Source organism: Salmo trutta, unplaced genomic scaffold (assembly GCF_901001165.1).
Source record: "Salmo trutta unplaced genomic scaffold, fSalTru1.1, whole genome shotgun sequence".
Taxonomy (NCBI): domain Eukaryota; kingdom Metazoa; phylum Chordata; class Actinopteri; order Salmoniformes; family Salmonidae; genus Salmo; species Salmo trutta.
In genome coordinates this window covers 1,237,362-1,258,093 of record NW_021823237.1, presented here as the reverse complement: position 1 = coordinate 1,258,093, position 20,732 = coordinate 1,237,362, and the positions used below count along the sequence as shown (strand labels likewise).

Genomic DNA, 20,732 nt, shown 5'->3' with positions numbered 1-20,732 from the left:
GGACTGGGGAGAGAGGTTTACCACACAGGGGCTGGGGAGAGAGGTTTACCACACAGGGGCTGGGGAGAGAGTTTTACCACACAGGGACTGGGGAGAGAGTTTTACCACACAGGGACGTGGGGAGAGAGGTTTACCACACAGGGACGTGGGGAGAGAGGTTTACCACACAGGGACGTTGGAGAGAGGTTTACCACACAGGGACTGGGGAGAGAGGTTTACCACACAGGGACTGGGGAGAGAGGTTTACCACACAGGGACTGGGGAGAGAGGTTTACCACACAGGGACGTGGGGAGAGAGGTTTACCACACAGGGACGTGGGGAGAGAGGTTTACCACACAGGGACTGGGGAGAGAGGTTTACCACACAGGGACTGGGGAGAGAGGTTACCACACAGGGACGTGGGGAGAGAGGTTTACCACACAGGGACTGGGGAGAGAGGTTTACCACACAGGGAGGTGGGAGAGAGGTTTACCACACAGGGAGGTGGGGAGAGAGGTTTACCACACAGGGAGGTGGGAGAGAGGTTTACCACACAGGGACGTGGGAGAGAGGTTTACCACACAGGGAGGTGGGAGAGAGGTTTACCACACAGGGACTGGGGAGAGAGGTTTACCACACAGGGACTGGGGAGAGAGGTTTACCACACAGGGACTGGGGAGAGAGGTTTACCACACAGGGACGTGGGAGGGAGGTTACAACACAGGGACTGGGGAGAGAGGTTTACCACACAGGGACTGGGGAGAGAGGTTTACCACACAGGGACTGGGGAGAGAGGTTTACCACACAGGGAGGTGGGAGAGAGGTTTACAACACAGGGACTGGGGAGAGAGGTTTACCACACAGGGACTGGGGAGAGAGGTTTACCACACAGGGACTGGGGAGAGAGGTTTACCACACAGGGACTGGGGAGAGAGGTTTACCACACAGGGACGTGGGAGAGAGGTTTACCACACAGGGACTGGGGAGAGAGGTTTACCACACAGGGACTGGGGAGAGAGGTTTACCACACAGGGACTGGGGAGAGAGGTTTACCACACAGGGACGTGGGAGGGAGGTTACAACACAGGGAGGTGGGAGAGAGGTTTACAACACAGGGACTGGGGAGAGAGGTTTACCACACAGGGACTGGGGAGAGAGGTTTACCACACAGGGACTGGGGAGAGAGGTTTACCACACAGGGACTGGGGAGAGAGGTTTACCACACAGGGACTGGGGAGAGAGGTTTACCACACAGGGAGGTGGGAGAGAGGTTTACAACACAGGGACTGGGGAGAGAGGTTTACCACACAGGGACTGGGGAGAGAGGTTTACCACACAGGGACTGGGGAGAGAGGTTTACCACACAGGGACGTGGGGAGAGAGGTTTACAACACAGGGACTGGGGAGAGAGGTTTACCACACAGGGACGTGGGAGAGAGGTTTACCACACAGGGACTGGAGAGAGGTTTACCACACAGGGAGGTGGGGAGAGAGGTTTACCACACAGTGACTGGGGAGAGAGTTTTACCACACAGGGACTGGGGAGAGAGGTTTACCACACAGGGAGGTGGGGAGAGAGGTTTACCACACAGGGACTGGGGAGAGAGGTTTACCACACAGGGACGTGGGGAGAGAGGTTTACCACACAGGGACGTGGGAGAGAGGTTTACCACACAGGGACGTGGGAGAGAGGTTTACCACACAGGGACTGGGGAGAGAGTTTACCACACAGGGAGATGGGAGAGAGGTTTACCACACAGGGGCTGGGGAGAGAGGTTTACCACACAGGGACTGGGGAGAGAGGTTTACCACACAGGGACTGGGCAGAGAGGTTTACCACACAGGGAGGTGGGAGAGAGGTTTACCACACAGGGAGGTGGGAGAGAGGTTTACCACACAGGGAGGTGGGAGAGAGGTTTACCACACAGGGACTGGGGAGAGAGGTTTACCACACAGGGACTGGGGAGAGAGGTTTACCACAGGGACTGGGGAGAGAGGTTTACCACACAGGGAGGTGGGAGAGAGGTTTACCACACAGGGAGGTGGGAGAGAGGTTTACCACACAGGGAGGTGGGAGAGAGGTTTACCACACAGGGAGGTGGGAGAGAGGTTTACCACACAGGGACTGGGGAGAGAGGTTTACCACACAGGGAGGTGGGGAGAGAGGTTTACCACACAGGGACGTGGGAGAGAGGTTTACCACACAGGGACTGGGGAGAGAGGTTTACCACACAGGGACTGGGGAGAGAGGTTTACCACACAGGGACGTGGGGAGAGAGGTTTACCACACAGGGGCTGGGGAGAGAGGTTTACCACACAGGGACGTGGGAGAGAGGTTTACCACACAGGGAGGTGGGAGAGAGGTTTACCACACAGGGACTGGGGAGAGAGGTTTACCACACAGGGACTGGGGAGAGAGGTTTACCACACAGGGACTGGGGAGAGAGGTCTACAACAGAATGATGATGATGATGGTGAAACTAACCTTAGCCAGAAAGCGTTTGACCGCTGGGTACGGACCAATCAGGTCCAGGAACGGAGGCACGAGCTTCCTGAAGCGTGTGGTCGTTAGGCCAACCAGGAAGGTTCCACGGTCGCTAAGGCGGATGTTGTCAGGGTAACCGGGCATATTGTTCAGGATGACCTCCTTGGTGCCAGCCTTGGGGCCTTTCAGCCAGTACCTACAGAGGGAGAGAGAGAAAAGGAACCATCAGTCATTTAAACAAAAGGCCTTTCAGCCAGTATCTGGAGAGAGGGAGGGAGGGAGGGAGGGAGGGAGGGAGGGGGGGAGGGGGAGAGGCAGGGAGGGGGAGAGGGGGGGGGAGGGAAGGAGAGAGGCAGGGAGGGAGGGAGGGAGGGGGGGGAGGGGGAGAGGGAGGGGGGGGGGAGTGGGGGAGAGAGAGAGAACAATGCCAGTCAGAACAAAAGGCCTGTCTGTACTGTGAGGCTCCTCTGTCCTGCTGATCAGCCACCTCTGATAACACAATGATATTTACATGTTAAAAGGAAAAGCACAGGAAGGACAGTTACTATGGAAAACACTGTCCTCCGTGTGTGTGTGTGTGTGTGTGTGTGTGTGTGTGTACCTGAGGACACACCCGATGCTGGTCTCGGCCAGCAGCAGGAAGCTCTCGTCAGGTGACAGGGCGATGCCATTGGGCATGTAGAGACCATCCAGCAGGACACCCACACGCCCTGACGCAGGGTCAAAGGTCAGGAGACGACCCAGAGCGTTGGTCTCTATCACCTAGTCGTTAGAGGTCAGGGGTTACAGAGCGGAAAATAAAGAAGAACGGTGATTTCTGGGAATAACAGAAAGCGCCAGACCTCTAGTTTGACGTGTCGTCGTCCCCAGCGAGAGGAGGAGTCCGTAAAGTAAATGATCCCCGTCTGAGAGGAGATCTCCAGCCCGTTCAGGAACGCGAACTGGACCCCGGCAGCTCCTACAGAGATATTCCATCTGTTAACTGGATTAGCATCACAAACCAGAGATATTCCATCTGTTAACTGGATTAGCCTCACAGCACAGAGATATTCCATCTGTTAACTGGATTAGCATCACAGCACAGAGATATTCCATCTGTTAACTGGATTAGCATCACAGCACAGAGATATTCCATCTGTTAACTGGATTAGCATCACAGCACAGAGATATTCCATCTGTTAACTGGATTAGCATCACAGCACAGAGATATTCCATCTGTTAACTGGATTAGCCTCACAGCACAGAGATATTCCATCTGTTAACTGGATTAGCATCACAGCACAGAGATATTCCATCTGTTAACTGGATTAGCATCACAAACCAGAGATATTCCATATGTTAACTGGATTAGCATCACAGCACAGAGATATTCCATCTGTTAACTGGATTAGCATCACAGCACAGAGATATTCCATCTGTTAACTGGATTAGCATCACAAGCCTGACTACCACATTTGGTTGCTTTACAGCCTTATTCTAAAACTGATTTAATCAAACTCAATCTACACACAGTACCCCATAATGACATCACAATACCCCACAATGACATCACAATACCCCATAATGACATCACAATACCCCACAATGACATCACAATACCCCATAATGACATCACAATACCCCATAATGACATCACAATACCCCATAATGACATCACAATACCCCATAATGACATCACAATACCCCATAATGACAAAGCAAAAACATTTTTGATAATTTATTACAAATAAAATACAGAAATATCACATTTACATAAGTATTCAGACCCTTTACTCAGTACTTTGTTGAAGCAATATTGGCAGCGATTACAGCCTCGAGTCTTCTTGGGTATGATGCTACAAGCTTGGCACACCTGTATTTGGGGAGTTTCTCCCATTCTTCTCTGTAGATCCTCAAGCTCTGTCAGGTTGGATGGGGAGCGTTGCTGCACTGCTATTTTCAGGTCTCTCCAGAGATGTGCTATGTTCTGTACTTTGCTCCATTCATCTTTCCCTCAATCCTGACTAGTCTCCCAGTCCCTGCAACTGAAAAACATCCCCACAGTATGATGCTGCCACCACCATGCTTCACCGTAGGGATGGTGCAGGTTTCCTCCAGACGTGACGCTTGGCATTCAGGCCAAAGAGTTCAATCTTGGTTTCATCAGACCAGAGAATCTTGTTTCTCATGGTCTGAGAATCCTTTAGGTGCCTTTTGGCAAACTCCAAGCGGGCTGTCATGTGCCTTTTACTGAGGAGTGGCTTCTGTCTGGCCACTCTACCATAAAGACCTGATTGGTGGAGTGCTGCAGAGATGGTTGTCCTTCTGGAAGGTTCTCCCATCTCCACAGAGGAACTCTGGAGCTCTGTCAGAGTGACCATCAGGTTCTTGGTCACCTCCCTGACCAAGGCCCTTCTCCCCCGATTGCTCAGTTTGGCCGGGCGGCCAGCTCTAGGAAGAATCTTGGTGGTTCCAAACTTCTTCCATTTAAGAATGATGGAGGCCACTGTGTTCTTGGTGACATTCAAGAAGGTACCCTTCCCCAGATCTGTGCCTCGACACAATCCTGTCTCGGAGCTCTACGGACAATTCCTTCGACCTCATGGCTTGGTTTTTGCTCTGACATCCACTGTCAACTGTGGGACCTTATATAGACAGGTGTGCCTTTACAAATCATGTCCAATGAATTTAATTTACCACAGGTGGACTCCAAACAAGTTGTAGAAACATCCCAAGGATGATCAATGGAAACAGGATGCACCTGAGCTCAATTTTTAGTCTCATAGCAAAAGGTCTGAATACTTATGTAAATAAAGTATTTCTGTTTTTTATTTTAATACATTTGGAAAAAAATTCTAAACACCTGTTTTTGCTTTGTCATTATGGGGTGTTGTGATGTCATTATGGGGTTTTGTGATGTCATTATGGGGTGTTGTGATGTCATTATGGGGTGTTGTGATGTCATTATGGGGTGTTGTGATGTCATTATGGGTTTTGTGATGTCATTATGGGGTACTGTGATGTTTATGGGGTATTGGGATGTCATTATGGGGTGTTGTGATGTCATTGTGGGGTATTGTGATGTCATTGTGGGGTATTGTGATGTCATTGTGGGGTATTGTGATGTCATTGTGGGGTATTGTGATGTCATTATGGGGTATTGTGATGTCATTATGGGGTATTGTGATGTCATTATGGGGTATTGTGATGTCATTGTGGGGTATTGTGATGTCATTGTGGGGTATTGTGATGTCATTGTGGGGTATTGTGATGTCATTATGGGGTATTGTGATGTCATTATGGGGTATTGTGATGTCATTATTATTATGGGGTATTTGTGTAGATTGATAAGGAACATTTTTTATTTAATCCGTTTTAGAATAAGGCTGTAAAGTAACTAAATGTGGGGAAGGTTAAGGGGTCTGAATACTTTCCGAATGCACTGTACACGTAAAAAAGAAGAAAAAAAAGTATAGTTTCCGGATCTTTCTTCTTCTCTCAGATATAGGACACTTCAGAACAAACCTCCTTTAGGTTTTTTGGGGGGAAATCTGTTATTCAATGTGTTTCTATGGGCTAATAGCAGTAATCTGTTATTCAATGTGTTTCTATGGGCTAATAGCAGTAATCTGTTATTCAATGTGTTTCTATGGGCTAATAGCAGTAATCTGTTATTCAATGTGTTTCTATGGGCTAATAGCAGTAATCTGTTATTCAATGTGTTTCTATGGGCTAATAGCAGTAATCTGTTATTCAATGTGTTTCTATGGGCTAATAGCAGTAATCTGTTATTCAATGTGTTTCTATGGGCTAATAGCAGTAAGGACTATCTATTCTATATGTTAGCTTAGAACATGCTGTCCAGTCTGGAGGTTAGGGGACGGTACCTGTCTTGCTGTCCAGTCTGGGGGTAGGGGACGGTACCTGTCTTGCTGTCCAGTCTGGGGGTTAGGGGACGGTACCTGTCTTGCTGTCCAGTCTGGGGGTTAGGGGACGTTACCTGTCTTGCTGTCCAGTCTGGGGGTTAGGGGAGGTTACCTGTCTTGTGTCCAGTCTGGGAGTTAGGGGACGGTACCTGTCTTGCTGTCCAGTAGCAGGGTCTTGTGTCCAGTCTGGGGGTAGGGGACGTTACCTGTCTTGTGTCCAGTCTGGGGGTTAGGGGACGGTACCTGTCTTGCTGTCCAGTCTGGAGGTTAGGGGACGTTACCTGTCTTGTGTCCAGTAGCAGGGTCTTGTGTCCAGTCTGGGGGTTAGGGGACGTTACCTGTCTTGTGTCCAGTCTGGGGGTAGGGGACGGTACCTGTCTTGTGTCCAGTCTGGAGGTTAGGGGACGGTATCCGTCTTGCTGTCCAGTCTGGGGGTAGGGGACGGTACCTGTCTTGCTGTCCAGTCTGGGGGTAGGGGACGGTACCTGTCTTGTGTCCAGTCTGGGGGTTAAGGGACGGTACCTGTCTTGCTGTCCAGTAGCAGGGTCTTGCTGTCCAGTCTGGGGGTTAGGGGAGGTTACCTGTCTTGTGTCCAGTCTGGGGGTAGGGGACGGTACCTGTCTTGCTGTCCAGAAGCAGGGTCTTGTGTCCAGTCTGGGGGTCAACAGAAAACAGTCCAAAGTAGGAGTCCACTACAATCAGCTGACCACCACTGTCCAACCGCACCCCATGAGGACGACCACAGACTGGCTCATAGTCTGCACTGCTCCCTAGAGGACCAACAGAGATAACATCATAGTCTGTCCTGCTCCCTAGAGGACCAACAGAGATAACATCATAGTCTGTCCTGCTCCCTAGAGGACCAACAGAGATAACATCATAGTCTGTCCTGCTACCTAGAGGACCAACAGAGATAACATCATAGTCTGTCCTGCTCCCTAGAGGACCAACAGAGATAACATCATAGTCTGTCCTGCTACCTAGAGGACAAACAGAGATAACATCATAGTCTGTCCTGTTACCTAGAGGACCAACAGAGATAACATCATAGGACCAACAGAGATAACATCATAGTCTGTGCTGCTCCCTAGAGGACCAACAGAGATAACATCATAGTCTGTCCTGTTACCTAGAGGACCAACAGAGATAACATCATAGGACCAACAGAGATAACATCATAGTCTGTCCTGGTCCCTAGAGGACCAACAGAGATAACATCATAGTCTGTCCTGTTACATAGAGGACCAACAGAGATAACATCATAGTCTGTCCTGCTACCTAGAGGACCAACAGAGATAACATCATAGTCTGTCCTGTTACCTAGAGGACCAACAGAGATAACATCATAGTCTGTCCTGTTACCTAGAGGACCAACAGAGATAACATCATAGTCTGTCCTGCTCCCTAGAGGACCAACAGAGATAACATCATAGTCTGTCCTGTTACCTAGAGGACCAACAGAGATAACATCATAGGACCAACAGAGATAACATCATAGTCTGTCCTGTTACCTAGAGGACCAACAGAGATAACATCATAGTCTGTCCTGCTCCCTAGAGGACCAACAGAGATAACATCATAGTCTGTCCTGTTACCTAGACGACCAACAGAGATAACATCATAGTCTGTCCTGTTACCTAGAGGACCAACAGAGATAACATCATAGTCTGTCCTGCTACCTAGAGGACCAACAGAGATAACATCATAGTCTGTCCTGCTCCCTAGAGGACCAACAGAGATAACATCATAGTCTGTCCTGTTACCTAGACGACCAACAGAGATAACATCATAGTCTGTCCTGCTACCTAGAGGACCAACAGAGATAACATCATAGTCTGTCCTGTTACCTAGAAGACCAACAGAGATAACATCATAGGACCAACAGAGATAACATCATAGTCTGTCCTGTTACCTAGAGGACCAACAGAGATAACATCATAGTCTGTCCTGCTCCCTAGAGGACCAACAGAGATAACATCATAGTCTGTCCTGTTACCTAGACGACCAACAGAGATAACATCATAGTCTGTCCTGTTACCTAGAAGACCAACAGAGATAACATCAAAGGACCAACAGAGATAACATCATAGTCTGTCCTGATCTCCCCCATCTGGAACGACATCAGAGGATTTATAGAGATTTACTGGACCGTCTAACACAACCTGACACACACACACACACACACACACACACACACACACACACACACACACACACACACACAATCTGGCACACACAACCTGGCACACACACACAACCTGACACACACACACACACACACACACACAATCTGGCACACACACACGTCTGTTTTGGCCAGAGCTCAGAGGAAGACAAATCGGCTGCCAGCCACATCAACAGAGATCTGAACAGAACACACACACACACACACACACACACACACACACACACACACACACACTCCCCTAGAACATCTGAAATATTCAGGTTCTCCTCCTTTTCTAAATGTTCTCTCACCTGTTTCATACCTACTGAACTGAACGCAGCCCTGTAGACCCCAGACAGATTTCATCATACATCAATAAGCCTGCTAAGTACTGACCCCACTCCTACTACTGTTAGCTAGCCAGGTAGCCATGAAGAACTGTTAGCTAGCCAGATAGCCATGAAGAATTGTTAGCTAACCAGATAGCCATGAAGAATTGTTAGCTAGCCAGATAGCCATGAAGAATTGTTAGCTAGCCAGATAGCCATGAAGAATTGTTAGCTTGCCAGATAGCCACGAAGAACTGTTAGCCAGAAATAGCCACGAAGAATTGTTAGCTAACCAGGTAGCCATGAAGAACTGTTAGCTAACCAGATAGCCATGAAGAATTGTTAGCTAGCCAGATAGCCATGAAGAATTGTTAGCTAGCCAGATAGCCATGAAGAATTGTTAGCTTGCCAGATAGCCACGAAGAACTGTTAGCTAGCCAGATAGCCATGAAGAACTGTTAGCTAGCCAGATAGCCATGAAGAATTGTTAGCCAGAAATAGCCATGAAGAATTGTTAGCCAGAAATAGCCATGAAGAACTGTTAGCTAGCCAGATAGCCATGAAGAATTGTTAGCTAGCCAGATAGCCATGAAGAACTGTTAGGTAGCCAGATAACTATGAAGAACTGTTAGCTAGCCAGATAGCCATGAAGAACTGTTAGCTAGCCAGATAACTATGAAGAACTGTTAGCTAGCCAGATAACCATGAAGAATTGTTAGCCAGAAATAGCCATGAAGAATTGTTAGCCAGAAATAGCCATGAAGAACTGTTAGCTAGCCAGATAGCCATGAAGAATTGTTAGCTAGCCAGATAGCCATGAAGAACTGTTAGGTAGCCAGATAACTATGAAGAACTGTTAGCTAGCCAGATAGCCATGAAGAACTGTTAGCTAGCCAGATAACTATGAAGAACTGTTAGCTAGCCAGATAACCATGAAGAATTGTTAGCTAGCCAGATAACCATGAAGAATTGTTAGCTAGCCAGATAACCATGAAGAATTGTTAGCTAGCTACCCACAAAGAATTGAAAAGACATCCATCTTGCATAATATTAGTTTTAATAGTTAGTATAATAGATAGTTTAACAGGCAAAAATTATCTGGTTAGCTACATTATTACGAAGGCTGGAAGACGGTTCAGTGAATGGGTAAGTCCATAGGGCTAACTGGCTAGCTAGCTAGCCACTATGAAAAATGTCCCATGTGGGGGACGAGTTAGGGTTAGTTAGCGTTAGGGTTGGTTAGTGTTAGGGTTAGTTAGCGTTAGCGTTAGTTAGCGGTAGGGTTAGTTACTGACCACACTCCTGTAAGTCCTGTCCCATGTAGGTGATGAGTTAGGGTTAGTTAGCGTTAGGGTTAGTTAGTTACTGACCACACTCCTGTAAGTCCTGACCCATGTGGGTGATGAGTTAGGGTTAGTTAGCGTTAGCGTTAGTTAGCGTTAGGGTTAGTTACTGACCACACTCCTGTAAGTCCTGTCCCATGTGGGTGATGAGTTAGGGTTAGTTAGCGTTAGGGTTGGTTAGCGTTAGGGTTAGTTAGTTACTGACCACACTCCTGTAAGTCCTGTCCCATGTGGGCGATGAGGGTTAGAGTCTCCTGGTGGATCCTCCACAGCTTCCCATCCACCGTCCCTGTGTACACGTTACCTAGGAGACGCCAGGGGTTAAAGGTCAGGGGTCAGACAGGTTCTCGTAACAGTGGTAGGAGATCAAAAAAAGGTATTTCCAGTCAAAGGTCATATAAAACACTGACGAGGCGGATGTAAGACAAACAGACGCGATTAAATTAAAAACATGCTGAATGAAAAACAACTCAGACAAGAGTTCTTACCCTCCTGGTCAGCAGTGAAGGATTCTGGTCCGTGTAGTTGTCCAGTGAACAGCCTGCGTCCGTTCTGTAGTCTGGTGTTGACAGCCAGTGGGCCCTCCAGGAGCGGAGGGGGTCCCTTGAATCTGACAGACAATAACTCTTTAACCTTTAACCCCTAATCTGACAGACAATAACTCTTTAACCTTTAACCCCTAATCTGACAAAGAGTCAATATTTGCAGTGTTGACCCTTCTTTTTCATGACCTCTGCAATTCGCCCTGACATGCTGTCAATTAACTTCTGGGCCACATCCTAACTGATGGCAGCCCATTCTTGCATAATCAATGCTTGGAGTTTGCCAGAATTCGTGGGTTTTTGTTTGTCCACCCGCCTCTGGAGGATTGACCACAAGTTCTCAATGGGATTAAAGTCTGGGGAGTTTTCTGGCCACGGACCCAAACTATCGATGTTTTGTTCCCCGAGACACTTAGTTATCACTTTTGCCTTATGGCAAGGTGCTCCATCATGCTGGAAAAGGCATTGTTCGTCACCAAACTGTTCCTGGATGGTTGGGAGAAGTTGCTCTCGGAGGATGTGTTGGTACCATTCTTTATTCATGGCTGTGTTCTTAGGCAAAATTGTGAGTGAGCCCACTCCTTTGGTTGAGAAGCAACCCCACACATGGATGGTCTCAGGATGCTTTACTGTTGGCATGACACAGGACTGATGGTAACGCTCACCTTGTCTTCTCCGGACAAGCTTTTTTCCGGATGCCCCAAACAATCGAAAGGGGATTCATCAGAGAAAATGACTTTACCCCAGTCCTCAACAGTCCAATCCCTGTACCTTTTGCAGAATATCAGTCTGTCCCTGATGTTTTTCCTGGAGAGAAGTGGCTTCTTTGCTGCCCTTCTTGACACCAGGCCATCCTCCAAAAGTCTTCGCCTCACTGTGCGTGCAGATTCAATCACACCTGCCTGCTGCCATTCCTGAGCAAGCTCTGTACTGGTGGTGCTCCGATCCCGCAGCTGAATCAACTTTAGGAGACGGTCCTGGCGCTTGCTAGACTTTCGTGGGCGCCCTGAAGCCTTCTTCACAACAATTGAACCGCTCTCCTTGAAGTTCTTGATGATCCGATAAATGGTTGATTTGTGTGCAATCTTACTGGCAGCAATATCCTTGCCTGTGAAGCCCTTTTTGTGCAAAGCAATGATGACGGCACGTGTTTCCTTGCAGGTAACTATGTTTGACAGAGGAAGAACAATGATTCCAAGCACCACCCTCCTTTTGAAGCTTCCAGTCTGTTATTCGAACTCAATCAGCATGACAGAGTTATCTCCAGCCTTGTCCTTGTCAACACTCACACCTGTGTTAACGAGAGAATCACTGACATGATGTCAGCTGGTCCTTTTGTGGCAGGGCTGAAATGCAGTGGAAATGTTTTTTTGGGGATTCAGTTCATTTGCATGGCAAAGAGGGACTTTGCAATTCATCTGATCACTCTTCATAACATTCTGGAGTATATGCAAATTGCCATCATACAAACTGAGGCAGCAGACTTTGTGAAAAATGAATATTTGTGTCATTCTCAAAACCTTTGGCAACGACTGTAGTCGAGGTAATATGTACATGTAAGTGGAGGTAAAGTGACTATGCATAGATAATAAACAGCGAGTAGCAGCAGTGTTAAAACAAAGGGGGTCAATGTAAATAGTCTGGGTCACCATTTGATTAACTGGTCAGCAGTCTGATAGCTTGGTGGGTAGAAGCTGTTCAGCAGTCTGATGGCTTGGTGGGTAGAAGCTGTTCAGCAGTCTGATGGCTTGGGGGTAGAAGCTGTTCAGCAGTCTGATGGCTTGGGGGGGTAGAAGCTGTTCAGCAGTCTGATGGCTTGGGGGGGTAGAAGCTGTTCAGCAGTCTGATGGCTTGGGGGTAGAAGCTGTTCAGCAGTCTTATGGCTTGGGGGTAGAAGCTGTTCAGCAGTCTGATGGCTTGGGGGTAGAAGCTGTTCAGCAGTCTTTTGGCTTGGGGGGGTAGAAGCTGTTCAGCAGTCTTTTGGCTTGGGGGGGTAGAAGCTGTTCAGCAGTCTTTTGGCTTGGGGGGGTAGAAGCTGTTCAGCAGTCTTTTGGCTTGGGGGGGTAGAAGCTGTTCAGCAGTCTGATGGCTTGGGGGTAGAAGCTGTTCAGCAGTCTGATGGCTTGGTGGGTAGAAGCTGTTCAGCAGTCTGATGGCTTGGGGGGGTAGAAGCTGTTCATCAGTCTGATGGCTTGGGGGGAGAAGCTGTTCATCAGTCTGATAGCTTGGGGGTAGAAGCTGTTCAGCAGTCTGATGGCTTGGGGGTAGAAGCTGTTCAGCAGTCTGATGGCTTGGGGGGGTAGAAGCTGTTCAGCAGTCTGATGGCTTGGGGGGGTAGAAGCTGTTCAGCAGTCTGATAGCTTGGGGGTAGAAGCTGTTCAGCAGTCTGATGGCTTGGGGGGGTAGAAGCTGTTCAGCAGTCTGATAGCTTGGGGGTAGAAGCTGTTCAGCAGTCTGATGGCTTGGGGGGGTAGAAGCTGTTCAGCAGTCTGATGGCTTGGGGGGGTAGAAGCTGTTCAGCAGTCTGATGGCTTGGGGGGGTAGAAGCTGTTCAGCAGTCTGATGGCTTGGGGGGGTAGAAGCTGTTCAGCAGTCTGATGGCTTGGTGGGTAGAAGCTGTTCAGCAGTCTTATGGCTTGGGGGTAGAAGCTGTTCAGCAGTCTGATGGCTTGGGGGGTAGAAGCTGTTCAGCAGTCTGATGGCTTGGGGGTAGAAGCTGTTCAGCAGTCTGATGGCTTGGGGGTAGAAGCTGTTCAGTAGTCTGATGGCTTGGGGGGTAGAAGCTGTTCAGCAGTCTGATGGCTTGGGGGTAGAAGCTGTTCAGCAGTCTGATGGCTTGGGGGGTAGAAGCTGTTCAGCAGTCTGATGGCTTGGGGGGGTAGAAGCTGTTCAGCAGTCTGATGGCTTGGGGGTAGAAGCTGTTCAGCAGTCTGATAGCTTGGGGGTAGAAGCTGTTCAGCAGTCTGATAGCTTGGGGGTAGAAGCTGTTCAGCAGTCTGATGGCTTGGGGGGGTAGAAGCTGTTCAGCAGTCTGATGGCTTGGGGGGGTAGAAGCTGTTCAGCAGTCTGATGGCTTGGTGGGTAGAAGCTGTTCAGCAGTCTTATGGCTTGGGGGTAGAAGCTGTTCAGCAGTCTGATGGCTTGGGGGGTAGAAGCTGTTCAGCAGTCTGATGGCTTGGGGGTAGAAGCTGTTCAGCAGTCTGATGGCTTGGGGGTAGAAGCTGTTCAGTAGTCTGATGGCTTGGGGGGTAGAAGCTGTTCAGCAGTCTGATGGCTTGGGGGTAGAAGCTGTTCAGCAGTCTGATGGCTTGGGGGGTAGAAGCTGTTCAGCAGTCTGATGGCTTGGGGGGGTAGAAGCTGTTCAGCAGTCTGATGGCTTGGGGGGAGAAGCTGTTCAGCAGTCTGATGGCTTGGGGGTAGAAGCTGTTCAGCAGTCTGATGGCTTGGGGGTAGAAGCTGTTCAGCAGTCTGATGGCTTGGGGGGGTAGAAGCTGTTCAGCAGTCTGATGGCTTGGGGGGGTAGAAGCTGTTCAGCAGTCTGATGGCTTGGTGGGTAGAAGCTGTTCAGCAGTCTTATGGCTTGGGGGTAGAAGCTGTTCAGCAGTCTGATGGCTTGGGGGGGTAGAAGCTGTTCAGCAGTCTGATGGCTTGGGGGGGGTAGAAGCTGTTCAGCAGTCTAATGGCTTGGTGGGTAGAAGCTGTTCAGCAGTCTTATGGCTTGGGGGTAGAAGCTGTTCAGCAGTCTGATGGCTTGGGGGGTAGAAGCTGTTCAGCAGTCTGATGGCTTGGGGGTAGAAGCTGTTCAGCAGTCTGATGGCTTGGGGGTAGAAGCTGTTCAGTAGTCTGATGGCTTGGGGGGGTAGAAGCTGTTCAGCAGTTTGATGGCTTGGGGGTAGAAGCTGTTCAGCAGTCTGATGGCTTGGGGGTAGAAGCTGTTCAGCAGTCTGATGGCTTGGGGGTAGAAGCTGTTAAGAAGCCTTTTGGACCCAGACTTGGCATTCCGGTACCGCTTGCCATGCAGTAGCAGAGAGAACAGTCTGTGACTAGGGTGGCTGGGGTCTTTGACCATTTTTAGGGCCTTCCTCTGACACCGCCTGGTATAGAGGTCCTGGAAGGCAGGAAGCTTGGCCCCAGTGATGTACTGGGCCATTCGCACTACCCTCTGTAGTGCCTTGTGGTTGGATGTCATACCGCCTGGTATAGCAGCTGCCATACCAGCCGGTGATGCAACCAGTCAGGATGCTCTCGATGGCGCAGCTGTATAACTTTTTGAGGAACTGAGGACCCATGCCAAATATTTTCAGTTTCCTGAGGGGGAATAGGCGTTGTCATGCCCTCTTCACGACTGTCTTGGTGCGTTTGGACCATGATATTTTGTTGGTGATGTGGACACCAAGGAACTTGAAGCTCTCAACCTGCTCCACTGCAGCCCCGTCGATGAGAATGGGGGCGTGCTCTGTCTTCCTTTTCCTGTAGTGCACGATCATCTCCTTTGTCTTGATCACGTTGAGGGAGAGGTTGTTATTCTGGCACCACACGGTCAGGTCTCTGACCTCCTCCCTATAGACTGTCTCATTTTTGTTGGTGATCAGGCCTACCACTGTTGTGTTGTCGGTAAACTTAATGATTGTGTTGGAGTCGTGTTTGGCCGTGCAGTCGTGGGTGAACAGGGAGTACAGGAGGGGACTGAGCACGCACCCCTGAGGGGCCCCTGTGTTGAGGATCAGTGTGGCAGATGTGTTGCTACCTAACCTTACCACCTGGGGGCGGCCCGTCAGGAAGTCCAGGATCCAGTTGCAGAGGGAGGTGTTTAGTCCCAGGGTCCTTAGCTTAGTGATGAGCTTTGAGGGCACTAGGGTGTTGAACACTGAGCTGTAGTCAATGAATAGCATTCTCACATAAGTGTTCCTTTTGTCCAGGTGGGAAAGGGCAGTGTGGAGTGCGATAGAGATTGCATCATATGCGGATCTGTTGGGGGCGGTATGCAGATTGGAGTGGGGTTAGGGTTTCTGGGATGATGGTGTTGACGTGAGCCATGACCAGCCTTTCAAAGCACTTCATGGCTACAGACGTGAGTGTTAGTTTGCGAAGCTCTGCCACATCCGACGAGCATCAGAGCCGGTGTGGTGTGTCTGTACTTACGTGTAAGGCTGAGGGTCTATGGGCGAGGGGAGGAAGTAGATCCACACAGCCACAGATAGCAGGACCACTAATATCGCTCTCTTCCCCAGCCTGAAGACAGGAGACAACACAACAGATAATCACATATACACTGAGTGAACAAAACGTTAAGAACACCGTCATAATATTGAGTTGCCCTCAGAACAGCCTCATTTCGTCGGGACACGGGACTCTACAAAGGTGTCGAAAGCGTTCCACATGGGAATGCTGGTCCATGTTGACTCCAATGCTTCCCATAGTTGTGTCCAGTTGGCTGGATGTCCTTTGGGTGGTGGACCGTTCTTGATTCACAAAGGAAACTGTTGAGCGTGAAAAAACCAGCAGCGTTGCAGTTCTGGACACAAACCGGTGCGCCTGGCACCTACTACCATTACCCCGTTCAAAGGCACTTCAATATTTTCCTCTTGCCCGTTCACCCTCTGAACGGGCACACATACACAATCCATGTCTCAACTGTCTCGAGGTTTAAAACTATTTATTGAACCTGTCTCCTCCCTTTCATCTACACTGATTGATTTATCTCCTGTCTTCTGTCTCTGGTGTTGTGTTATACCGCCATGTCACCCCCCCCCCACCACCACCTCTCCCTGCTCCCCCCCACCATCCAGCCTATCCCAGGGGGCATTGCTTTCCAGCTGCAGGAAATATGCACTCTGTCTGGCTACAGGACAAATGGTACAGTATGTTATGTCGGATCCCTTATCTGATTGGCTTGCTCGTCCTCCCTACCTCTGAGGAAGCACAGTTCCCGCTCAGCCCAGTCAAAACTGTTCGCTGCTCTGGCCTCCCCACCTCTGAGAAAGCACAGTTCCCGCTCAGCCCAGTCAAAACTGTTCGCTGCTCTGGCCCCCCTACCTCTGAGGAAGCACAGTTCCCGCTCAGCCCAGTCAAAACTGTTCGCTGCTCTGGCCCCCCTACCTCTGAGGAAGCACAGTTCCCGCTCAGCCCAGTCAAAACTGTTCGCTGCTCTGGCACCCCTATGGTGGAACAAGCTCCCTCACGACGCCAGGACAGCGGAGTCAATCACCACCTTCCGGAGACACCTGAAACCCCACCTCTTTAAGGAATACCTGGGATAGGATAAAGTAATCCTTCTAACCCCCCCCCCAAAAAAGATATAGATGTACGATTGTAAAGTGGTTGTTCCACTGGATATCATAAGGTGAATGCACCAATTAGTAAGTCGCTCTGGATAAGAGCGTCTGCTAAATGACGTAAATGTAAATGTAAATGGCTATGGAATTACACAGGACTGATAGAGTTTTTAATCTCATCTGAGCTGCAGTTATTGGGTAATATTCTAATAGGATATATTCAAAGATTCATTTCAATAGTTTCATAACATGGAATTTTTCCAGCGTGAGTTGCACTTGTACGACAATATCGTTATCATAATCAATTACAACATGGACAAAAATGTCAACAACTCAAAATTCTACCAAAACATGACTGTGGTCATTCATCCAGCTGTATCCTAGTGGTCATTCATCCAACAGTAACCTAGTGGTCATTCATCCAGCAGTAACCTAGTGGTCATCCATCCAACAGTAACCTAGTGGTCATTCATCCAGCAGTAACCTAGTGGTCATTCATCCAGCAGTAACCTAGTGGTCATTCATCCAGCAGTAACCTAGTGGTCATTCATCCAGCAGTAACCTAGTGGTCATTCATCCAACAGTAACCTAGTGGTCATTCATCCAGCAGTAACCTAGTGGTCATTCATCCAGCAGTAACCTAGTGGTTATTCATCCAGCAGTAACCTAGTGGTCATTCATCCAGCAGTAACCTAGTGGTCATTCATCCAGCAGTAACCTAGTGGTCATTCATCCAGCAGTAACCTAGTGGTCATTCATCCAGCAGTAACCTAGTGGTCATTCATCCAGCAGTAACCTAGTGGTCATTCATCCAGCAGTAACCTAGTGGTCATTCATCCAGCAGTAACCTAGTGGTCATTCATCAGTAACCTAGTGGTCATTCATCCAGCAGTAACCTAGTGGTCATTCATCCAGCAGTAACCTAGTGGTCATTCATCCAGCAGTAACCTAGTGGTCATTCATCCAGCAGTAACCTGGTGGTCATTCATCCAGCAGTAACCTAGTGGTCATTCATCCAGCAGTAACCTAGTGGTCATTCATCCAGCAGTAACCTGGTGGTCATTCATCCAGCAGTAACCTAGTGGTCATTCATCCAGCAGTAATCTAGTGGTCATTCATCCAGCAGTAACCTAGTGGTCATTCATCCAGCAGTAACCTAGTGGTCATTCATCCAGCAGTAACCTAGTGGTCATTCATCCAGCAGTAACCTAGTGGTCATTCATCAGTAACCTAGTGGTCATTCATCCAGCAGTAATCTAGTGGTCATTCATCCAGCGGTAACCTAGTGATCATTCATCCAGCAGTAACCTAGTGGTCATTCATCCAGCAGTAACCTAGTGGTCATTCATCCAGCAGTAACCTAGTGGTCATTCATCCAGCAGTAACCTAGTGGTCATTCATCCAGCAGTAACCTAGTGGTCATTCATCCAACAGTAACCTAGAGGTCATTCATCCAGCAGTAACCTAGTGGTCATTCATCCAGCAGTAACCTAGTGGTCATTCATCCAGCAGTAACCTAGTGGTTATTCATCCAGCAGTAACCTAGTGGTCATTCATCCAGCAGTAACCTAGTGGTCATTCATCCAGCAGTAACCTAGTGGTCATTCATCCAGCAGTAACCTAGTGGTCATTCATCCAGCAGTAACCTAGTGGTCATTCATCCAGCAGTAACCTAGTGGTCATTCATCCAGCAGTAACCTAGTGGTCATTCATCAGTAACCTAGTGGTCATTCATCAGTAACCTAGTGGTCATTCATCCAGCAGTAACCTAGTGGTCATTCATCCAGCAGTAACCTAGTGGTCATTCATCCAGCAGTAACCTGGTGGTCATTCATCCAGCAGTAACCTAGTGGTCATTCATCCAGCAGTAACCTAGTGGTCATTCATCCAGCAGTAACCTGGTGGTCATTCATCCAGCAGTAACCTAGTGGTCATTCATCCAGCAGTAACCTAGTGGTCATTCATCCAGCAGTAACCTGGTGGTCATTCATCCAGCAGTAACCTAGTGGTCATTCATCCAGCAGTAATCTAGTGGTCATTCATCCAGCAGTAACCTAGTGGTCATTCATCCAGCAGTAATCTAGTGGTCATTCATCCAGCGGTAACCTAGTGATCATTCATCCAGCAGTAACCTAGTGGTCATTCATCCAGCAGTAACCTAGTGGTCATTCATCCAGCAGTAACCTAGTGGTCATTCATCCAGCAGTAACCTAGTGGTCATTCATCAGTAACCTAGTGGTCATTCATCCAGCAGTAATCTAGTGGTCATTCATCCAGCGGTAACCTAGTGATCATTCATCCAGCAGTAACCTAGTGGTCATTCATCCAGCGGTAACCTAGTGGTCATTCATCCAGCGGTAACCTAGTGGTCATTCATCTAGCGGTAACCTAGTGGTCATTCATCCAGCAGTAACCTAGTGGTCATTCAGCAGTAACCTAGTGGTCATTCATCCAGCAGTAACCTAGTGGTCATTCATCCAGCAGTAACCTAGTGGTCATTCATCCAGCAGTAACCTAGTGGTCATTCATCCAGCAGTAACCTAGTGGTCATTCATCCAGCAGTAACCTAGTGGTCATTCATCCAGCAGTAACCTAGTGGTCATTCATCCAGCAGTAACCTAGTGGTCATTCATCCAGCAGTAACCTAGTGGTCATTCATCCAGCAGTAACCTAGTGGTCATTCATCCAGCAGTAACCTAGTGGTCATTCACCCAGCAGTAACCTAGTGGTCATTCATCCAGCAGTAACCTAGTGGTCATTCATCCAGCAGTAACCAATTGGTCATTCATCCCGCAGTAACCTAGTGGTCATTCATCCAGCAGTAACCTAGTGGTCATTCATCCAGCAGTAACCTAGTGGTCATTCATCCAGCAGTAACCTAGTGGTCATTCATCCAGCAGTAACCTAGTGGTCATCCAGCAGTAACCTAGTGGTCATTCATCCAGCAGTAACCTAGTGGTCATTCATCCAGCAGTAACCTAGTGGTCATTCATCCAGCAGTAACCTAGTGGTCATTCACCCAGCAGTAACCTAGTGGTCATTCATCCAGCAGTAACCTAGTGGTCATTCATCCAGCAGTAACCAATTGGTCATTCATCCAGCAGTAACCTAGTGGTCATTCATCCAGCAGTAACCTAGTGGTCATTCATCCAGCAGTAACCTAGTGGTCATTCATCCAGCAGTAACCTAAATCAAATCAAATCAAATCAAATTTATTTATATAGCCCTTCGTACATCAGCTGAAATCTCAAAGTGCTGTACAGAAACCCAGCCTAAAACCCCAAACAGCAAGCAATGCATGTGAAAGAAGCACGGTGGCTGGGAAAAACTCCCTAGGAAAAACTCCTGAGAAAGGCCAAAAACCTAGGAAGAAACCTAGAGAGGAACCAGGCTATGAGGGGTGGCCAGTCCTCTTCTGGCTGTGCCGGGTGGATATTATAACAGAACATGGTCAAGATGTTAAAATGTTCGTAAATGACCAGCATGGTCAAATAATAATAATCATAGTAATTGTCGAGGGTGCAACAAGCACGTCCGGTGAACAGGTCAGGGTTCCGTAGCCGCAGGCAGAACAGTTGAAACTGGAGCAGCAGCATGGCCAGGTGGACTGGGGACAGCAAGGAGTCATCATGCCAGGTAGTCCTAGGGCTCAGGTCCTCCGAGAGAAAGAAAGAAACAAAGAGAGAATTAGAGAGAGCATATTTAC

The 20,732-nt window shown here is 48.6% G+C and overlaps 1 protein-coding gene across 4 annotated transcripts in view; it reads right to left on the bottom strand.

Annotated features, from left to right (window-relative positions):
* The window catches only part of LOC115189823 (adipocyte plasma membrane-associated protein), a 39,860-nt gene that overhangs the window by 12,550 nt on the left and 6,578 nt on the right, over positions 1-20,732 (bottom strand). For 3 of the 4 annotated variants that reach the window (XR_003877006.1, XR_003877005.1, XM_029748329.1), the window contains exons 2-8: positions 15,894-15,983; positions 10,698-10,819; positions 10,415-10,513; positions 6,988-7,140; positions 3,308-3,423; positions 3,067-3,227; positions 2,466-2,661 (exon numbers count right to left, since the gene is read on the bottom strand). Coding sequence is in view for 2 of the 4 variants with exons in the window: in XM_029748329.1 (XP_029604189.1) it covers positions 2,466-2,661; positions 3,067-3,227; positions 3,308-3,423; positions 6,988-7,140; positions 10,415-10,513; positions 10,698-10,819; positions 15,894-15,983 (937 nt within the window). In the remaining 2 variants the exon portion in view is untranslated. The remainder of the gene's footprint in view (positions 1-2,465; positions 2,662-3,066; positions 3,228-3,307; positions 3,424-6,987; positions 7,141-10,414; positions 10,514-10,697; positions 10,820-15,893; positions 15,984-20,732) is intronic. The other variant, XM_029748330.1, reaches the window with a different exon arrangement.